General features: G+C 32.7%; 1 protein-coding gene across 1 annotated transcript; it reads right to left on the bottom strand.

Annotated features, from left to right (window-relative positions):
* Positions 1-7929: 7929 nt before the first annotated feature.
* Positions 7930-16646, bottom strand: LOC147067426 (uncharacterized). The gene is made up of 9 exons (XM_085953845.1): positions 16436-16646; positions 15376-15479; positions 14106-14897; positions 13134-13245; positions 12929-13046; positions 12056-12182; positions 10864-11100; positions 10067-10201; positions 7930-9486 (listed from the first exon to the last, which is right to left on the bottom strand). Exons 1-9 carry the CDS (start codon positions 16568-16570, stop codon positions 9387-9389), a joined length of 1860 nt encoding a protein of 619 aa, XP_085809971.1. The 5' UTR covers positions 16571-16646; the 3' UTR covers positions 7930-9386.
* Between the last annotated feature and the right edge of the window lie 1376 nt (positions 16647-18022).

The following is an 18022-nucleotide window of genomic DNA, read 5'->3' as shown; positions in this document are numbered from 1 at the left end:
ATGTTGCATTCGAAAAGGTGTGGGAGGTTTCCGATTATACGTGGTTATTATATGATTATACATTTACGTTCTGTGAAGGTAGAATTGAAATTAAATTACAAACATGGAAGTAATATTATTCTTTTATTGATTTCACAGCCAAAAAGAAAGCCACATCTTTTTAAATGCAATAAGGTTGTTAAAAATGTTATAGAATGTTTGTTTATTTTAATAAATCGCCTTTCATTATTGTATGCTTGCTTAGAAATGTCAAGAACGTCATACAAATCACACACTAATTTTTTATTTATTAAAAAAATGATTTTGAATGGAATAACGAAAATTTCAATCATACCACCCACCGATAATAATAATTATTTTATGACTAAAGCGTGGGTACCTAAGTATTTTATGTATCGGAAATATATGGAAATTATGCCTACCTTAAAATGTAAATCGCCATTGTTCATTGCAATATTTTGGAAACTTTAACGGCTGTATTAATTTGTCGCTAAGTTACCATTAATTAGTTTAATTTATAGAAAATTCTTGCTGTGATTTGTGTGAGCATTGAAATCCTTACCGTTAAGGCTTTCGTGTGGATATTAAAATGATATTGAGATTATAGATGTATAGAATGAAAACTATTATGTGTACATTGTTTTTATTTAATTTTTTGCAATTGAAAAACACTCATTAAGGTTAAGTTTATTGTATATACATATTTAGGCATGATATTTTCTTATGCCATCAACTGTTTTCATTGCAGTTAAACCCTTTAAAATAAACTGCAAAATGGATTCATGTTAGGGACATTATTATTATATATTTCGTGATTGTCCTGAGATCATTTTCTTATTGTAGCTTTATTGTATATCATTAATTCTATTAATTATTGTAATAATTAGTTATCTGTCTGCCATTTAGCACCATCTTTCACAGTGTAATTAATAATAAACCACTAATAAATAATGCAACATTTTAGTAATAGTAAATTGTATAGATCGTAACTTGCACTAATTTTTTAATCTTTTTGAGTGTTTTTCATTCGCAACCATCGAGTTTGCATTTATTTTGTATGACTCTTAATATTTTAATAAACCAGATGATTTGACTGGGATATTGCAATCCATCACTGAACTTACCATAGAAATCACAATCAATTGAATTGATCAAAAGCAACAGCTATGCAAAGCAAAGCAACAATGACAGCCTGATGGTTGCCAACTGGATGATTGCAAATTTGGTGACTATAAAGATTAATGAAATTCTTAAAAAAATAAAATCACTTGTCATCTTTAAATTCAAATAAGGGAAGTAATTCTTTATTTTCATTAAACAGTAATGGGCATAATTGCATGATGCCATAAAATAAAATTTCAAGCTCTATATAAATCACTAAATACTAATAATTGATTTTTATGCTATATAATCCCTGCTTGCTGTTTGAATTCGTACCATCAGTGAATTTCATTTATCTTTGTCATTACTGAGTTGGCAATCAATTATTGTCAAGTTATTGTGGACCAATTATACTTCATCTCCTTACATCCTTGATGACTGACTAATCTTTGGTTTCTTTTACACAAATAGATAATCGTTTGTTGTCGCCAATCCAATCATGGCTGGTGATTAATACCATCTGGCAGAAATAAGCACGTTAATGTTGTCCATGTGTTGTCAACTTTTGTAAGGGGATTAATGACAAACAAGCTTGGTATTGAACATTCAAAATAAAAATGTAATGCTGTTAATAATGTCATGGTGTATTGTATGCAGTGATTAAAAGGATGCAAGAATAATGTTATTTTATGAAATTTGAATATACCCTACTGTCTTTTACCTGCATTTCTATATTTTCTTCTTTTTTTTTGTTTTAGAAGAAAAATTGACTCGTATTATAATGTATAATCATGAATGAATTGAAATCATGGATTAAGAAATAAAGTTTAGGATATTATACTATTGTGCGACGATGGCGAATTGATTTTGTATGCATTATCAACTTTATTAAACGGTTAGGCAATTTATTATTGTGGGAAGCGTCCACCTCAAACTGAATAAACATAATATGTACTTTATCATTAGTTAAAATTGTAATAAATAAAAGTGAATCCTGTAAAAATTATGCCTTTTATTATGGAACTGAATATATCCAATGTGTCCACATATTCTGACAAAAAATATATAGATTACTCAATACCTACATTATATTATATAAATGATTTATGACTTCCAAAAGCATACGAGAAACATGTTTAGAAACTGAATCACAGAAATCAATAAACTAAAAATTTTCAAGTAGGTGTCAATAGATATATCGAATTTTATTTTACAGTAGACTCCCGATTATCTGGGCAAATAGGTGGGGAGAGGCGGCACGGATAAATGAAAAACACTGATAATCCGAACTCTGGTTCTTTCTTTTTAAAATACTACATTTGTTATTCATTTCTAAAGCAGAAAATTATTTTAACATGTTTAATACTCAATATTTATTAAGAAAATCTGTGATTTTGGTTTGTTAGCAGGAATATTTTAATGATTTTATAATATCAGTTCGAATTTTCCTAAGAGCAATACGCAAGCACATGGATAATCGGGAGTTTACTATACTTATATTTATTACAATTAAAAGGTGTTTGACCAATCGAAACGAGGATATTGTTCTAATTTTAACCAACCATTTGCATTTGCAATCTTTTCTATTTTTGTCTGACTCCAATGGCTGCATTCAAAGGTGTTATCCCAGACCACTGCATCCACATGCCACTATGGCAACATCTAACATGGTAATAGACAAAAAAATATAGTAAACGCAGTCAGTAACTTGTTATTTGCCCAAATACAATCAATATGTTGCGGTTACATTAAAGAAGGATACAAAGAATTTGGACTATATATAGGACATATGAAATTATTTTGTAAGCCCATGTAGCATGGTTGTGTTGGTTAACTCATTTTTCATTGTGATTACTTACTCGAGTGGAGTATATAACGATTCTACACAAAGTTTACTGGATTTTTCAACTAAATAATAATACAGTGTAGTATTTATTATTGGCTGCCTATCTACTGACCGCAGCGGATTGTCTTTTTACACGTCCTGAAAATTGGCAAATAAATGTTATCACAGTAGTGTGAAGAAAGAACATGCAAGGTCACTTTTGCTAAATTAATTAGCGGATCAGTGGTCCTTTTTTTTTGCTTCAATTTCATACATTTTCGCTCCATCTCTATAGAATTTCTTCAACATCTTAGATGGAAACAGTAGTTAATGATGTTAACTAATTCTGACTGCTAAATTAATTAGTGGATCAGTGGTCCTTTTTTTTCTTTGCTTCAATTTCATACATTTTGGCTCCATATAGAATTTCTTCAACATCTTAGATGGAAACAGTAGTTAATAATGTTAACTAATTCTGACTGCTAAATTAATTAGTGGATCAGTGGTCCTTTTTTTTTCTTTGCTTTAATTTCATACATTTTCGCTCCATCTCTATAGAATTTCTTCAACATCTTTGATGGAAACAGTAGTTAATAATGTTAACTAATTCTGACTGCTAAATTAATTAGTGGATCAGTGGTCCTTTTTTTTTCTTCGCTTCAATTTCATACATTTTGGCTCCATCTCTATAGAATTTCTTCAACATCTTTGATGGAAACAGTAGTTAATAATTTTAACTAATTCTGACGCCCTTGATGTCATCTAATTTTTATTTTCAATAACTTGAAGAATCAATGGTATCAGTGGTTATTCTACAAAAGACGATATACATATACACAATATATAGGGGAGAGCAGGTAGGATTCGTACACTTTCTACTCTAAGCCGTATAAAAACAAAACTGTAAGATATTTTTAAATAACTTCAATGCTGTTATATATCCAATATATTTGGCTTTAATATAGTGAAGTATAGTTTAGATACAAATCAGCATGGCGAAGCTACGGTAACTTTTCTGAAAAATGGAAAACGTACGAAACTACCCCACACGTGGGGTAGCTTCGTACATAGTGTGGGGCACGTTCGTACATAATGGGGAACCTTCGTACAGTCAAAGAAAATGCTATTTATTCAATGTAATATAATCATGTATTGAGATCAAAGCTAACACAGAATCAGCCTTCATGTAATAATAATTAACAGTTATTGTTTTTAAAGTGCTTATAACTACTTAGTCATAAAAACATAACACTTTTATTTATTTTTTTGTTAATAAAGGAATGAATAAACCAACATTATAAAATTAACCATTAGAGTAATAGGTCTTAATCGTATTTAATAGTTGTACTATCCAACATTATATATAGATAGGTATTTTTCGAAGCTAAATATTATCCGGGCTGTTCTTGCTGTAAAAGCAGATTTTGATAGCGGGAAAACACATACCACATCTGATATGTAAACTGTTCCTTCATCTTTGGTAGTGGGAAAGACAAATTTCCAGGTATGAGGCTTCTTCCTTAAAAATGAAACTTTGTATTCAACGGGACTATATTTTTTAAGCACCTGCCCAAGATAATTTAAACGGTTTTTGTTTTCTTGAACTCTACTATCATAAAGCGTTCTTCTTTGATGTTCTCTGACGTAACTGGAGTTTCATTGTCAGTATCCGATCCATCAGACGTATCTTCGATGAGAGAACAAGAACTTTCTCTTAAACTCATATTAGCTTCATCCTCACAATCAGTTTCATCCTGACTATCAGTCTTTACAGTTTTATTTTGCCTCTTTGGTTTAGTTGTCCCTGAAGTTTTCTTCTGTCTCTTTGTTTTGGTTCTTGTATCTGACAGTAAATATAATGCTCGCTTCATCTCCTTAGCCCTTTGTTTCCTCTCTTACTCTTGCTTCTTCAACTGTTTTACTTTTTCTATTTCTTCTAGTCTATTTTTTTCAGGGGTATCTGTATATATTCTCGATTTTCCTGGTAGTTTTCCTTTCTTCGACTTTTTTAACGCATTTCTGTCCACTCTGGGATAGGGCCGGATAATTTCTGGAGTTATTAATCCTACAGTTGATGAAGATGCAGGTGCAGTTGTAGGCGATAGCAAGGAGGGTGATACTGGCGCTGAGCTCCATGGAAGATCTTGTTGAGTAATCTCTGTTTCTGCAGGTAGAGTTTCTGGCACATTGGCATCTTGGCCCGTTGTAGAAGTTGATTGTCCACCTTACGTGGATTCTAACGGCTGCATCTTGCATCATTGCATCTTCATCAACGTCTCCTGTTCCTGTCCCCTTTTTCACATATATTCGCGGCATGGTTCTGTAACAATAATATTTTTGGTGAACCATCTTTCTACTGCCACGCAGTTAGGAATGGGGAGCATTCGTATAGTACGAATCTACCCCACTCATAACTGCACGAAGGTACCCCAAACCGAGAAATCAACAAATTAATTGAAAATAAAAATAACCGCTATAGTTAGCCTAAAATGACTATTTACATATTAAACAAAGTTATCACTTCATAAACTATACTAAGTCACTTATAACATTCGTGCAAAACTTATAACAGATAAGCGTGTTCAAAAGTGAATACAAAAAATACTTACGTAGAGCAAAAACACGTATCGGCGTGCTCCGTCGAAGTTGTTGGCCGCACTGATGCCCTGCCCCGCGGTTACACTATGCGTATGAGCGGGAGTCTTACATACAAACGTGAGCACGCCAATGAATTGGATAGTGAAGATATCGCCACTGTACGAATGCTCCCTGTGTACGAATCCTACCTGCTCTCCCCTACTGTGTTTTTTAACAAAAGGGCGTGCTGTAATTTTTTTTTTTTCAATACTTTTAATGCACACGACATTTAAGAATTTTAGATAATTTATTAAAGCTCTCTATAAGGCTTGTGAAGGAATCCCAGTAGGCACTCAGCCCCCGGAGAATATGGACGGATAACGACAAGAGGGACAAAAACTGAGTGAGCGACTGGTAAGAGATGGCTCAGGTTAGGAATACCTGGAGAATGGTTGTGTATTCGGTAATGGACCTGAATGGTCTATAGCAATGCTCCGCAACCTTTTCTCACCCACGGCACACTAAAGGTCTTCCCAGAATTCCGTGGCACACCACACGTAAAACAATTTATACACCAAAATATGGACCCCAGGTCAGAATCTTAGGCATCCCCCTACCTATCGCTAAGGTTAAAGACAGTGTGATTCTTTAAAATAGCGTTTTTCAAATGGTGTTCGAGGTAAAATTAATCGTATTGGTTCTATGTTTTGTATTTATTAATACATCCATCAGTAGGTACATATTAACAATAATTATTTGTCGAGTATTGACACAATAATAATTAATTGTATGTGTTAAAATATTAATGCCAGTGAAGGAAAACAGCGCCGCAGGCGACTTTTTTTGCTATTAGAGCAAATTAATTATAATTTGTGTCTATCTCACTTATCTACTTGACCAGCCACGCCGCCCCTCCTGAGCTTGGACCCCCAGACTAGAGCCACCTTGTGGGGGACATGCACCAAAATTACGTTACATACATATTTGATAAATAGTTAAATATACATAACACACGACGAAGAACCAAATGTACATATTCCCATGTATTGTATTATCAATAAAATAACTAATTAATATGATACCTGAGCTTGTTTCAATGAACGTAAAAGTTTTTAGCCTTACTTAGTTTGGTAACCTTGTCAGAAATACGAGGATATTCTTTATTAACCCAAATCCAGAAAATATCATAAGCGCTTCTATAGAATTTTCGGCATAGGTTGCAAAAGGATTTTGAATCCAGTCGTATTGATTGTATGAAAGTAAGAAATTTCTTTTGAAGCAAAGTTAAATGTTTTTGAGACGGATCCAAAATTAATTGCTTGTTTTCATTGGTGGTCTGGTGGGTCCTTTTGGTACATTTGTATAGATCCTTGTCTTAACTCCTAATTTATCAGATTAAGTCAATATATTTTCATTCTGCTCTTGCATTGTTTTATTAAGTTCATGCAGGTGCTCAAATGTTTTACTAGCTATTTACTCAAATTTGGCTATTAAGTAAGTATTGTATAATATACAAAATTATTTGTGTTTTTTTTTTTGAAGCAATGCTCCGCGGCACACCTAGCATCGTCTCGCGGCACACCGGTTGCGGAGCACTGGTCTATAGCACCATGCTTAAGTAAATTAATTAAAAAACTTGCATATTTAAAAAGGAATATGGCAAATCCTCAGAAAAAACCACTGTATACAGTAACTTTTTTTTTTTACAGTAACTTTAATTACAGAATATTAACATTAGATAAGTGTTAGTACTGATAACTTTTTATGATTATGAAATTGTGGATTTTTATGTATGCCAAAACCTTTAATTCGATACGGATCATAGATAAGATTGGAGGATGAATACGATACAGTGGCACACAAGGAATATAAGATGACTGAAAAGTTGCCCCAAGTTATGCTGGATTAACATAATGTTAAGGAATTACGTGGCAGCGAACAAGTAACCGAGAAGAGTGGAGAGCTTGAGGAGGTATTCACCCTGCAGTGGATTGAAACAGGCTAATGATGATAATGCCTTTTATCAAACTTCCTCGTAATCTACATTAAAATATTAGGAAATCAAAGTGTTTGTGAGGTCGAAGGGATTAAAATAGAAAAAAGACATTTTCCTGCATTATTATATTATTCTTTATTATATTCAATTGTTGAAACATATAAATAAATTATCTTTTATAAATAAAGTATGACTTCGCTTACCAGCTAAAAATACAAAAATTACTGTCAACAGTTTTAATTTCTAATATTTTACAAAAACAAAATTACAATCAATATTTACAAATCAATTAAAACCTAATTATTATAAAATTTTATATTATACGAGATGATGGCTTTGTGAATTGTATGACGAGAAATGTCTATATTTTATCTTAAATACCATAGAAAATATTTACAAAAACAAACTGCACTCTTGAAAAGTAATTTTTAAAACACACAATGTATGTATTCCTACATATCTAATACAATATAGTTCATAAGGAATGTATGAATGCTATAAAAAGTGGATAAAAACAACTTATTAAACAATTAACTAATCTCCAAATCATTAAAAATAAATAACTTGCCATCATTTTACACAACTGTTGCGAAATGGCTTTCAAAACATTATAATATGACTCAATTTCTATATAGGGTATACAGGGTTATTTGAGAATTTAATGTATTATTCTACATTATATTGTCACAGTTTGATTAATAAGTCACGCTGCCTAACAGTAAGAGAAAATATTGGTTCAATAAATTATGCAAATGAGGTTGGAAACATTTGATTGTGTTGGATAATGTTACAACTATTTTTTGTATGACAAAATGATTTTTTTTTTTAACTTATGTAATGTTGTAAATTATCATTTACACTCTTTTGGCTTAGCAAATCAAAATAAATTACTATTATAAAGATTTGATGGTATTGACAGAAAGCAAGACATTCGGAGCAGTGCCGAGTGAGAGAAAACAGTGTAATAGGCTTAATGTAAATGTCAGTCGAGAATAGCAACTGCTGCAATAATCCCATTCGCCGACTAATTGCTTAGCACTAGAGGAATTTGCATGTTCAATTATTGGTTAACTAAAATAGAAATCTATCTGTTTAGGTGGTTTTGCATCAACACTTCAATTGATTACACTTGTTAGTCTTCAATACCACCTAACCGAGGCATAGCTGTCACCCCTCAAGGAGAAGCTGTGCTACTTAGAGACAATCGATATGCTACAACACTTTGTCTTCGGTCAAACCAATAACACCTGTACTGATTCATATTTGAATATAAAGATTGATAGCTTTAAATACCTGGGTGCACATCAAGGGAAATGGCACTTGACAAAGAGAGTTCACTATCCGAATGGGAATTACCGGATCAATATTCAACTTAAAACTCTAAATGACGCCTGTTCAATACTTTTATTCTGACCATACTACTTTATGATAGTGAGCATTGAAAACAGATTATTGCTGCAGAAAACAGGCATGTAGTAATAAGATAATAAGATCATGCAGCCTCTCATCACATGTAAAGTGAAGATATGACATTGAGCTTTGCTCGGTCAAATACTACAGACGACTTAAGTGAGCCTTTTCTTCAAGCCGACCGGATTCTAGTGTTCTGGAAGACACCTAATAAATATCCAATGATGCATGTGGCATGACTTGGAAAACACCGAATGGTGTCCAATTAAGGAGTTGACATAGACAAAGAAGAAGTTTTCAAATGCTCCAACTAAATTGGTTAAAAAATTATTATGTCATGAGCAACCAATCATTTTGATCAAGTCAATAAGCACAATGTAATATTAATTCTTATAGAAATAAGATTAGGGATACGCCACTTGCGTACTTTTAGTTTGGCATGAGATTTGAATATAACACGGGGGATGTGACTAATATTTATATACAAGAAGTCTTTAAGTGCATGGAGAGCAGTCCTTTCGCAACAAATCCTTTGTGACAGAGCGTACACACATAGGGTCTGGCTCCTGAATGGTACCTGAAACAACAAAATCACAAAATCTAGCATAAGTATTGAAAATAAAAGTTTGTGTGCTGGAGAAAGTTTTTGTAGTATGTGGGAGCGATTGCGAATATCATAACCAATTTAGAAATTTTTATTCATAACTTTCATTGGTAAAAGACCACATTCAACTGCGATTTTTTTTTCCATTAGAATTTTAAGAACTAACTTTCTGGGTGAAAAAAATCAAAATAGTAAATCAGTAGATTAGAATGGAGGGTTAAAATGAACTTTTAAAATACTGCATTGTCCCATGTACATTTTAATATTAACGAGAAGTTTCTGGTCTATTGAAATACTAGTATACAGGGGTCCTCCGTTATCTGAGGGTAATTGGTACTGAAAAAATACCTCTTAAAGCGAATCCACTTAAAACGGGGACCAAAATTGCATAGTAAATAAACACATTCAGAAAAGAAAAAGAGAAATAGCATAGGATTGTGGGATTGAAAGTGACAGTGCGCTTGTGTTTTTTATGTGTTTTTTTGCATTTCTCTTCAAATTTGTAACTGTGGGGACTCGGGAGTCTATAACTACATAATCAAAACATCCATACCTTTCGTGTATTACAAGTGTCGACCTCTGTGAGAATGCTTTTCCACAATGCGAGCAAACGTACGGCCTCTCTCCGCTATGGACTCTTTCGTGAAGGGTCAGATTGCACTTCTTAACAAATCCTTTACCGCAAGTCCTACAAAAATTTAGCGCTTGTTATAAAGTATGAAGAATCTTTATTAAAGAATAAGATAGTTTTCTTGATAAGTAAGAATAATTTAGATTGAATTCTTCAATGTTTTTATATTTACAAATTAATTTTTAGATGAAGCCATATTGCATTGCAATATACTCTTCATCCAGCTTGTAGCTTCATAGCTGCGATTTCATAGTGTTATATGCAGTGTAAATGACGGTGTCTAAGGCATAGATATATATATATAAAGAGCGGTGAAACGTGAAGTTCCACATTTTTCTGCCAAGACTATTGTTAACATAATATTTTATATTATAGAATTGAAGTAATTACTTAGCGAAAGTGAAAGCGAAAGATATCAGCATAAAAATTACGTACTGTGAGTGTAAAACCATAGTAAATAGACATAGTTCAAAGATATGAGGGTTTAAAGTTTTCATTTTGTCACGAATTTGATGTATTGTAAAACCAAATTATCTGTCCTTTTTAATGAATTTTATTAAGTTTGCAATTGCTTCATTTTAGAGCTGTTGACATTTGCTGTTGTTTCTCATTTAAATCTCGAAATCGAAAAATTTGCACTTTCACGTTTTACACAAATGGTGCAAAATATGGATTTTAGTAGAAAATCATTACATCGAGTGATTTGTTTTAGTACTCACTTGCATACGTTAGGCTTAAACCCGGTATGTATTCTAATGTGGAACTTGAGATGTTCTCGGGAAGTGAGGGCCTTTCCGCAGATGTTGCAGAGGAAATTCCTCAAACCGGAGTGGGAGCGGAGATGCCTTCGTAAGGAGTTGAGGTGAGTGAATTCTCGGCGGCAGTGCAAGCATCGATTCACAAGCTGGCGCCCTCTCGCCTCAGGGTGTGATACAAGACGGTGGGAAAGGACGTATCTGAATAGGTAAGTACAATAAAGATTAAACCTGTACACAATGAAAAACACATATAATATTACATTATAATATGTTTTCGGTTGTTCTGTAAAGAAATGCAAAATATTTGCGTAAAACAAACACGAAAAGACTATCAAAAATAGTTAAACATTGTTCTTTTGTAGAATACAATTTCATTCGTGAAATTTATTATCTTCTCAGCATTTACTTCACCAAACCTAACAAATCAGTAAAGAAATCCATAAAATAAAATGACTAACTGAATGAAATGAAATTTGTCGGGTCCCTTTAACACCAGTGGCAATTTCTTTGATTCAGAATATGCAATCGATTTGTCAGAAGTTTTTAAATGTTGCTTTGAAGCCAGTCACACAATCATTAAATTACCTATACTAAATTATAGCAAAATCCCTTCAACTAACATCAAAAAGGCCTATACCATAACCACTCTAATAGTAAAAAACATACTTTTACACAAAAAAATAAAGCACCTATAATAGTTATTGCACATTGATATTTTTACAAAGTATGTTGGTAAATGGAATTTATAGATTTTATTTTCTTTTTTATCGCAGAGAGTCTTAACCCACCACTGGGCGTGACAACATAATTAATATACTAAAGAAAGTCAATATAATTGAAAAAGAGTGTCATATATAATTGAAAGGATCATTAAAAACATTTTAAAATATAAATATATCATGTTCTTCTAGGTCGTTCTCTCATGGCTGAGAATTGTGACTATCCTAAAATGGAGCCATCTTCCGTGCAAGCAAGACTCTCCACGTTAACTTATTGTAAAAATGAGAAATATTTGAGATGGAGTAGGCATGTTTTTAAAACTATTTAATTCAAATGTTTTAACATTTCTCTTGTGGAAACATTTCAATAGGGGAAATACATTGAACAAAATTGACATGCACAAGATTTTTCATTGAAGATCATTGGTCCTTACTTCATATATACAAAAGCTTCGTCACAAATATCGCACATAAATCTTTTAGTAGCAGGTCGAGGACATCCGTCAATTACATCCAGATCGCCCCCTTCAGTAGACGCAAGAAACTTGTGGGAAGATTTCCCTACAAATGTAAAATTACAAGTTACATTAATTACTATTTACTCTAAGGGTCAGATGCAAAATGCATAGTTGGTAGTAAAGAGATACATAAAACAGCATTGTCGCATTTTGCCATCATATATGCTGCCATTTTTAAAAATGATAACATTATAGAATATTGTAAAATTGATATGCATAAAACGGCATTATATAAATAAAATATAATAAATACATAACATGATATTTTTATTATAAACTTTAAATAATTTAATGGTTGTTATGTCAGTGGTTTAATTGAATAAATTGGTACTGTGATGGCAGAAGGTTACAACCGCAGTTTTTTTCACATTTTAAGTTTTCTTTCATAATATGTTTCAAATTGTATAATCTTTGACGTGGCAAAATATTAGAGCTGCAACTTAATTGGTCATAAAGTAATGTTAAAAGATATCTGCATCTGACCAAATGTGAAAAAAAATATATTTGCTTAAAATGAAAGATAATTCATTTATTTTAAAGAAATGATTTGAGGTTTTTGTTGGGATGCTAATTCCGCTTATTTTGATTTAAAATACTTCAAAATATCTTATAAACTAAGTCTTGTCGAATTGATTTCAAAACTTGCTCTCCAGTAAAATTGTGTAAACAGCAGTTATAACCGTTTGCCATCACAGTACCAAAATGTCAACACTGCAGATTCATACAAGAGTTCTACGATATTATTATGTAGATAATAACAACTAGCAATCATGTGATGGTGGTACTTGCCATGTTTTAGAATTTCCAGCGGAGTTTTGAATGTCTTCTCGCAGAGGGAGCACTGGTATGGTTTGTCACTTCCGTGAGTGTTCATATGGTTGGACAGAGCGGATTTTGCACTAAATGTCTGGTAATAGAAAGGTATAAATTATTTACATTTTATTACCTTGTGGATTAAATTGGATATTTTTATGGATGTAATCTTTTTACTAACCATATCACAAAAGCAGCATTCGTAAACACTTTTATCACAGCCTGTTTTCTGTACTTCCAAACAGTCATTCATTATTGTTTTTTTGTCAAATGGTGGTGACAAATAATGAGTCCTGAGAGAGAAAATACAAACACAATTATTATTCAATACTAAAGATGAAGTATAATTATTAATAAAGTCCTAGGCCCCTATGCATATTCATACTTATGTAAGCGCATGAGATTATATCATTTGTTTAAATATTTATTTAAATTTTCAATATCAAGTATCACTGATAATCCAAGGCCGAATATATATTTGCCGTGGCACTGAATTGCGAATTACAATGGTATTGCTAGTTATTAATTATCATCAAATGGAATGCGGTGATCAGTTCGGAATAAATGAAGATTTTTGATTGTAGATTGGGTATTGTGTATACCACCTATTTCAATATTTCTTTACAAACAGTTTATCATTTATTGCATGCAATAACTAGCACTACGATTGAAGTTTACAGTTTCATGTCACAGCTTGACTATAGTGGGTCTTGGTTAAAATCAAAAAACTTGTATATTTTGTAGTCACTGATATTTAGTAATTAATATAATTATACATATTGGAGTAAGTGCAATTCTGCGAATAAACCATTTGTGAAAATGTTCAGAAGAGCCAAAAATCCTTGTTACTATACTGGTTTGCTTTTATTTGAATGCATTTCTTCCGCTGTATGGTTAATATATGGTTAGCTGGTATTGATTTAAGATGATAACCAGAACGCTATTGGTCAATTCTAAAATTGCAATACATTAACCAATACGTCATGCCGTAATGCAGTAAAAAGATCTGATCTAAATTCAGCTTCATATAGATTGTGGAAGTATGTCTAAGACGAGCTATATTTTACTTCAGTTAAAAACATTTAATACGTAGAATATCAAATACAATGAATTTAATGGTAAAATTAAAAGTATATTAAAGTCCAATAATTACCTATAATGTTTCATTGTGTCAGGTTTATTATAAAATCTCTTAAAACAAACGCAGCAGTTCCAGTCATCATCAGCATCCAAATCTTCCTTGACCTCATCAACGAAATGATCCGAATCAGGTTCGACTTTACCAACAAAGCCCTCCATCGCCTCGACTTTGATATCGCTCAAAACTTTACTGACCTCCAAACCGTTTCTCTTTTTCCGTTTGCTGGTTTTCAATTTCTTTAAAGACAAGTTATCATCAGATTCTGAATGATATTCAGTCGTGACAGCCTGGTCTGGATTTCCTTTTTTGAGCTTCCGTTTCTTTTTGGATTTCCTACCTTTCTTTTTCCGGTGCGAGGTTGTTTTTTTAACTCGGCCATCAGCTTCCACCATATCAGAATAATCGCAGAACGGCGCATCGTGACCGGTGTCAAAGTCATCGTTGTCATCACGATTGTTACTGGCAGATGCTTCTTGTTTGATTTCATCCATTTTCATCACATTAAACCAGTCTTCCGTCTGTGTGTGGGTTGAAATACAATTAGGCATATCTGACCACGAGCGAGTCGGTGATAAACTTTCTCTTTTTACTATGGTAAGTTGTATTGATGGGGGTAATGAAACCCGTGGAGGTAATGAATGATCTTTGTTAGTGGTATTGAATCCATTTTTGGATGGTGGGATTGAATTCTGGTTGAAGGTTTGACTAAATGGCAACGGTTGATTTGTTCTTGATTGTGGACTATTTTTTTCATCATTCTGTCCTAGTTTAACACCTGCTTTAAAATCTTGCCCACCAGATAGTCTAAAAGAATTCAAATATTTACAGTATCAGTAAAACTTCATCTTATATGAGTTAAGAATTTATTGCGTACTGTTAAATAAAAATATTCACATTTTATATAAGTATTCAAATATCTGTCGTTCGGCGAGTGGACAAACGCTGGACAAATTGCCCAGCAAGTACCCAAGGGACAGTGGTACTGGGTTTTGCAAGATATAGGTATTTTAGATAAATAATTATTTGTGCTAAATTTTATACACATTATATCGATATATAATATATTTTATACATGAACAAATTGTATATTATTTATTAAAATATAAGTAATATTACCCTTTTGTTTTATCAGAATTATATTATATAAGTAGGTAGATAATATATACAAAATGACAAAAGTTTTATAAATCAGATGTTTACAAGTGAAGAGTGAAATATTATAGATTCATAGAGCTAAGTAATTGATTATTCTGAATAATATTTATCTTATAAAGACACTTACTTATTTTCTGCCTCCACTGCTCTGTTACAAAACTGATAGAAGTCGTCAACCTTACAAGAGCACATGTTACAAATGGACTTCGGTAATTTGTCATCTCTTGCAACCTGGGAAAATATATTACACAGAATATAGTGTAAATAAATAACACGAAAGCCGTCCAAATATAGGTATACTTATCAATAAAACAATTTTGGAAAGTACAGAAATATATTTGTATAAGTATATAATCTGTAAATCTTACAGGATAACTTTTATGTTGTGGCTGACATGTCATAAGACTGTGTGTAGAGTAATAGGGCAGAAGCGACAGCGAGACTTTAGAGATATAATATTATGTGAAAGAGCAAATGGATTTTTACTTCACCTAAACATTAGTTGCACAAAACAATACTCTCATATTTAGTGCAATATGGTTAAAATGTATACAAAGAGAACTATATTTTCATATAATTAATATCTGTAATATTTATTTACAACAGAATTACGGTAAGTACTTATGATATTTATTTGAGTCAGATTATCACAACTGCCTCTTTTTCTGCGAGATTAAATAAACTTCTCACATTTTCTAGTATTTAACAATTTCAACTTACAAATTTCTCTGTTAATTATAGTAAAATAAAGGTTGTTATTTATGCAATGACCTATCACTAGAGTGTAAAATGTGGATACTATCTTGGTTAAGTTATAGCAATAGATTTAGTAATGTGAAAGGAATGAAGCCACAGTCTCCAAGAGTAGAAAGAGTGAATTCCAGCTATCGATCATTCAAAGGATTTTTTTTTTTTTAAGAATTATTAATAACCATGTCCTTGCTTTTTCGTACAAGGTGGTTGTTAGTAATTTTGAACAATCACAAACACCCAGGCTTTGAGAAAAACACATAAATGTTTTTGTCATGACCGGGAATCGAACCCAGAACTCTCGGGTGGAAGGCCAGCGCCTTACCCACTGCACCACGAGAGCCGCCTCATTCAAAGGATTATCAAAGGTTACAATAAAAATATTGAAAAGATACATGGTAATAGAACCAGAAGTTATTTTGGTTAATGTATTTTACCTTTACTGGTAAGCACGCTAAAATTTTTAAATATATTTTATTATCATCGTCGAATATATAGTTATTTACAAAAGATATGCTAAGGCATAATCTACACGTGCCCGGCATATTTGTTAATTTTTGCAAACTGTTCATTATACACAAATTATGACAGATCGGCCATTTGTCAATTTATTATTGAACTTTCATGTGTTGCTAGAAGTAAATATGTGGAAATTAAAAAAACACACTGGTAAGGTATAATACAATTATTAGTAATACATAAACACACCAATTTATTAGTGCCTGCAAGGAGCAGGGCTATTCTAACTTAACTATCACTTAACTCTAAAACAAGCTTACAAGAACTCCAGATAATGGACTTGTATCCAGCGCTCGATAATTTTATGAAATTATTTACAGGTACAAACATGACAATGTACCTACCTTAATAATACACAGTTATCTAATTTTATAAAAATAAATGTGTTTCATTCATTGTTATAATATTATGGCTTATCTACCTCAGACGGTCAAGATAAATTTTCCACAAGACGGAGCGATAATTTTGGAAATTTTATGAACCGGAACGACGCTCCGGTCATTTCGAGCGCTGCCCGTATCCAAGAAAACTTCGTGCTAACGGCACGTGTAAACGTAAAACATTTTGGATTCTTCAATTAAAAGTATATTAGTTATGTCTTCAATGATCCTTGAATGCCTGAAGTGCCTACATAAAAATAATGAAAGGAGTTTTACCTACCAATAAAACTCTTATTATTCATGTTGATTTTGAAGTCCTTGGGAGAGGGTTTGCTCTTTCTTCTCCGCGTGAGGTTATATTCTACTAATTTATTTTCCTTTTTCTTGTCGTTGGACATTTCTCCCTTTTATTTACTGGTCATACCCGCGCGTCCATATTTTATGTATGTAGTTTGGGACCCCTTTGTCTTCATTATGATATGGCTCAAGGAACCAGGTAGAAGTTACCTGGACTTCAAAGTCAACATGAATAATAAGAGTTTAGGTAAAACTCCTTTAATTATTCGAATTTGACTTTGAAGTCCTTGAGATATCTGTTTGTTATCACCTGGTGTTGGGTATGCCAAATTCCTGTATGTGCAATGATTCATTGACGAGGTATAGACCATCGTGACTTTCAATGTATATGGTTGAATAGAGAAGTTAATGGATTCTTTTCCCCTTCTGATGGTGGTGTGTTCATCGTTCTCTGATAGTTGTCGTGAAATGTCGACTCACGACGCCAGTTACCTCTCTTTAAGATATCATCTATTGGGTATATTTACAGTTAAAGGAAGCCACCACTGAGCGGACACTGGCTGGTGGTTCTTATACCCCTGCTTCCAATAGTACTGACCTTATCCAATTCCCTATAACTGTCCTGGTGGCTGGTTTTGGTGGTCCTCTTGAAGATATAAATAATTCCAAAATATCCCCACCTTCCTCTCTCCTTGGGTTTGACATGCAGACGAGTTTCCGTAACCAGAATACTGGGTCGATGTTTTGACACGTGGAAGCGCTTAGCTTCCATTCCGATTGACGATACTTGGCGGTATCTGTATTTGCGCCAAACATTGGCCATACAAT

This window comes from Rhyacophila brunnea, unplaced genomic scaffold (genome assembly GCF_057557595.1).
Source record: "Rhyacophila brunnea isolate RB1 unplaced genomic scaffold, BYU_Rbru_1.0 scaffold_4, whole genome shotgun sequence".
Taxonomy (NCBI): Eukaryota; Metazoa; Arthropoda; class Insecta; order Trichoptera; family Rhyacophilidae; genus Rhyacophila; species Rhyacophila brunnea.
Note: the sequence above shows the minus strand (reverse complement) of the source record. Positions and strands in the feature narration are given on the sequence as shown.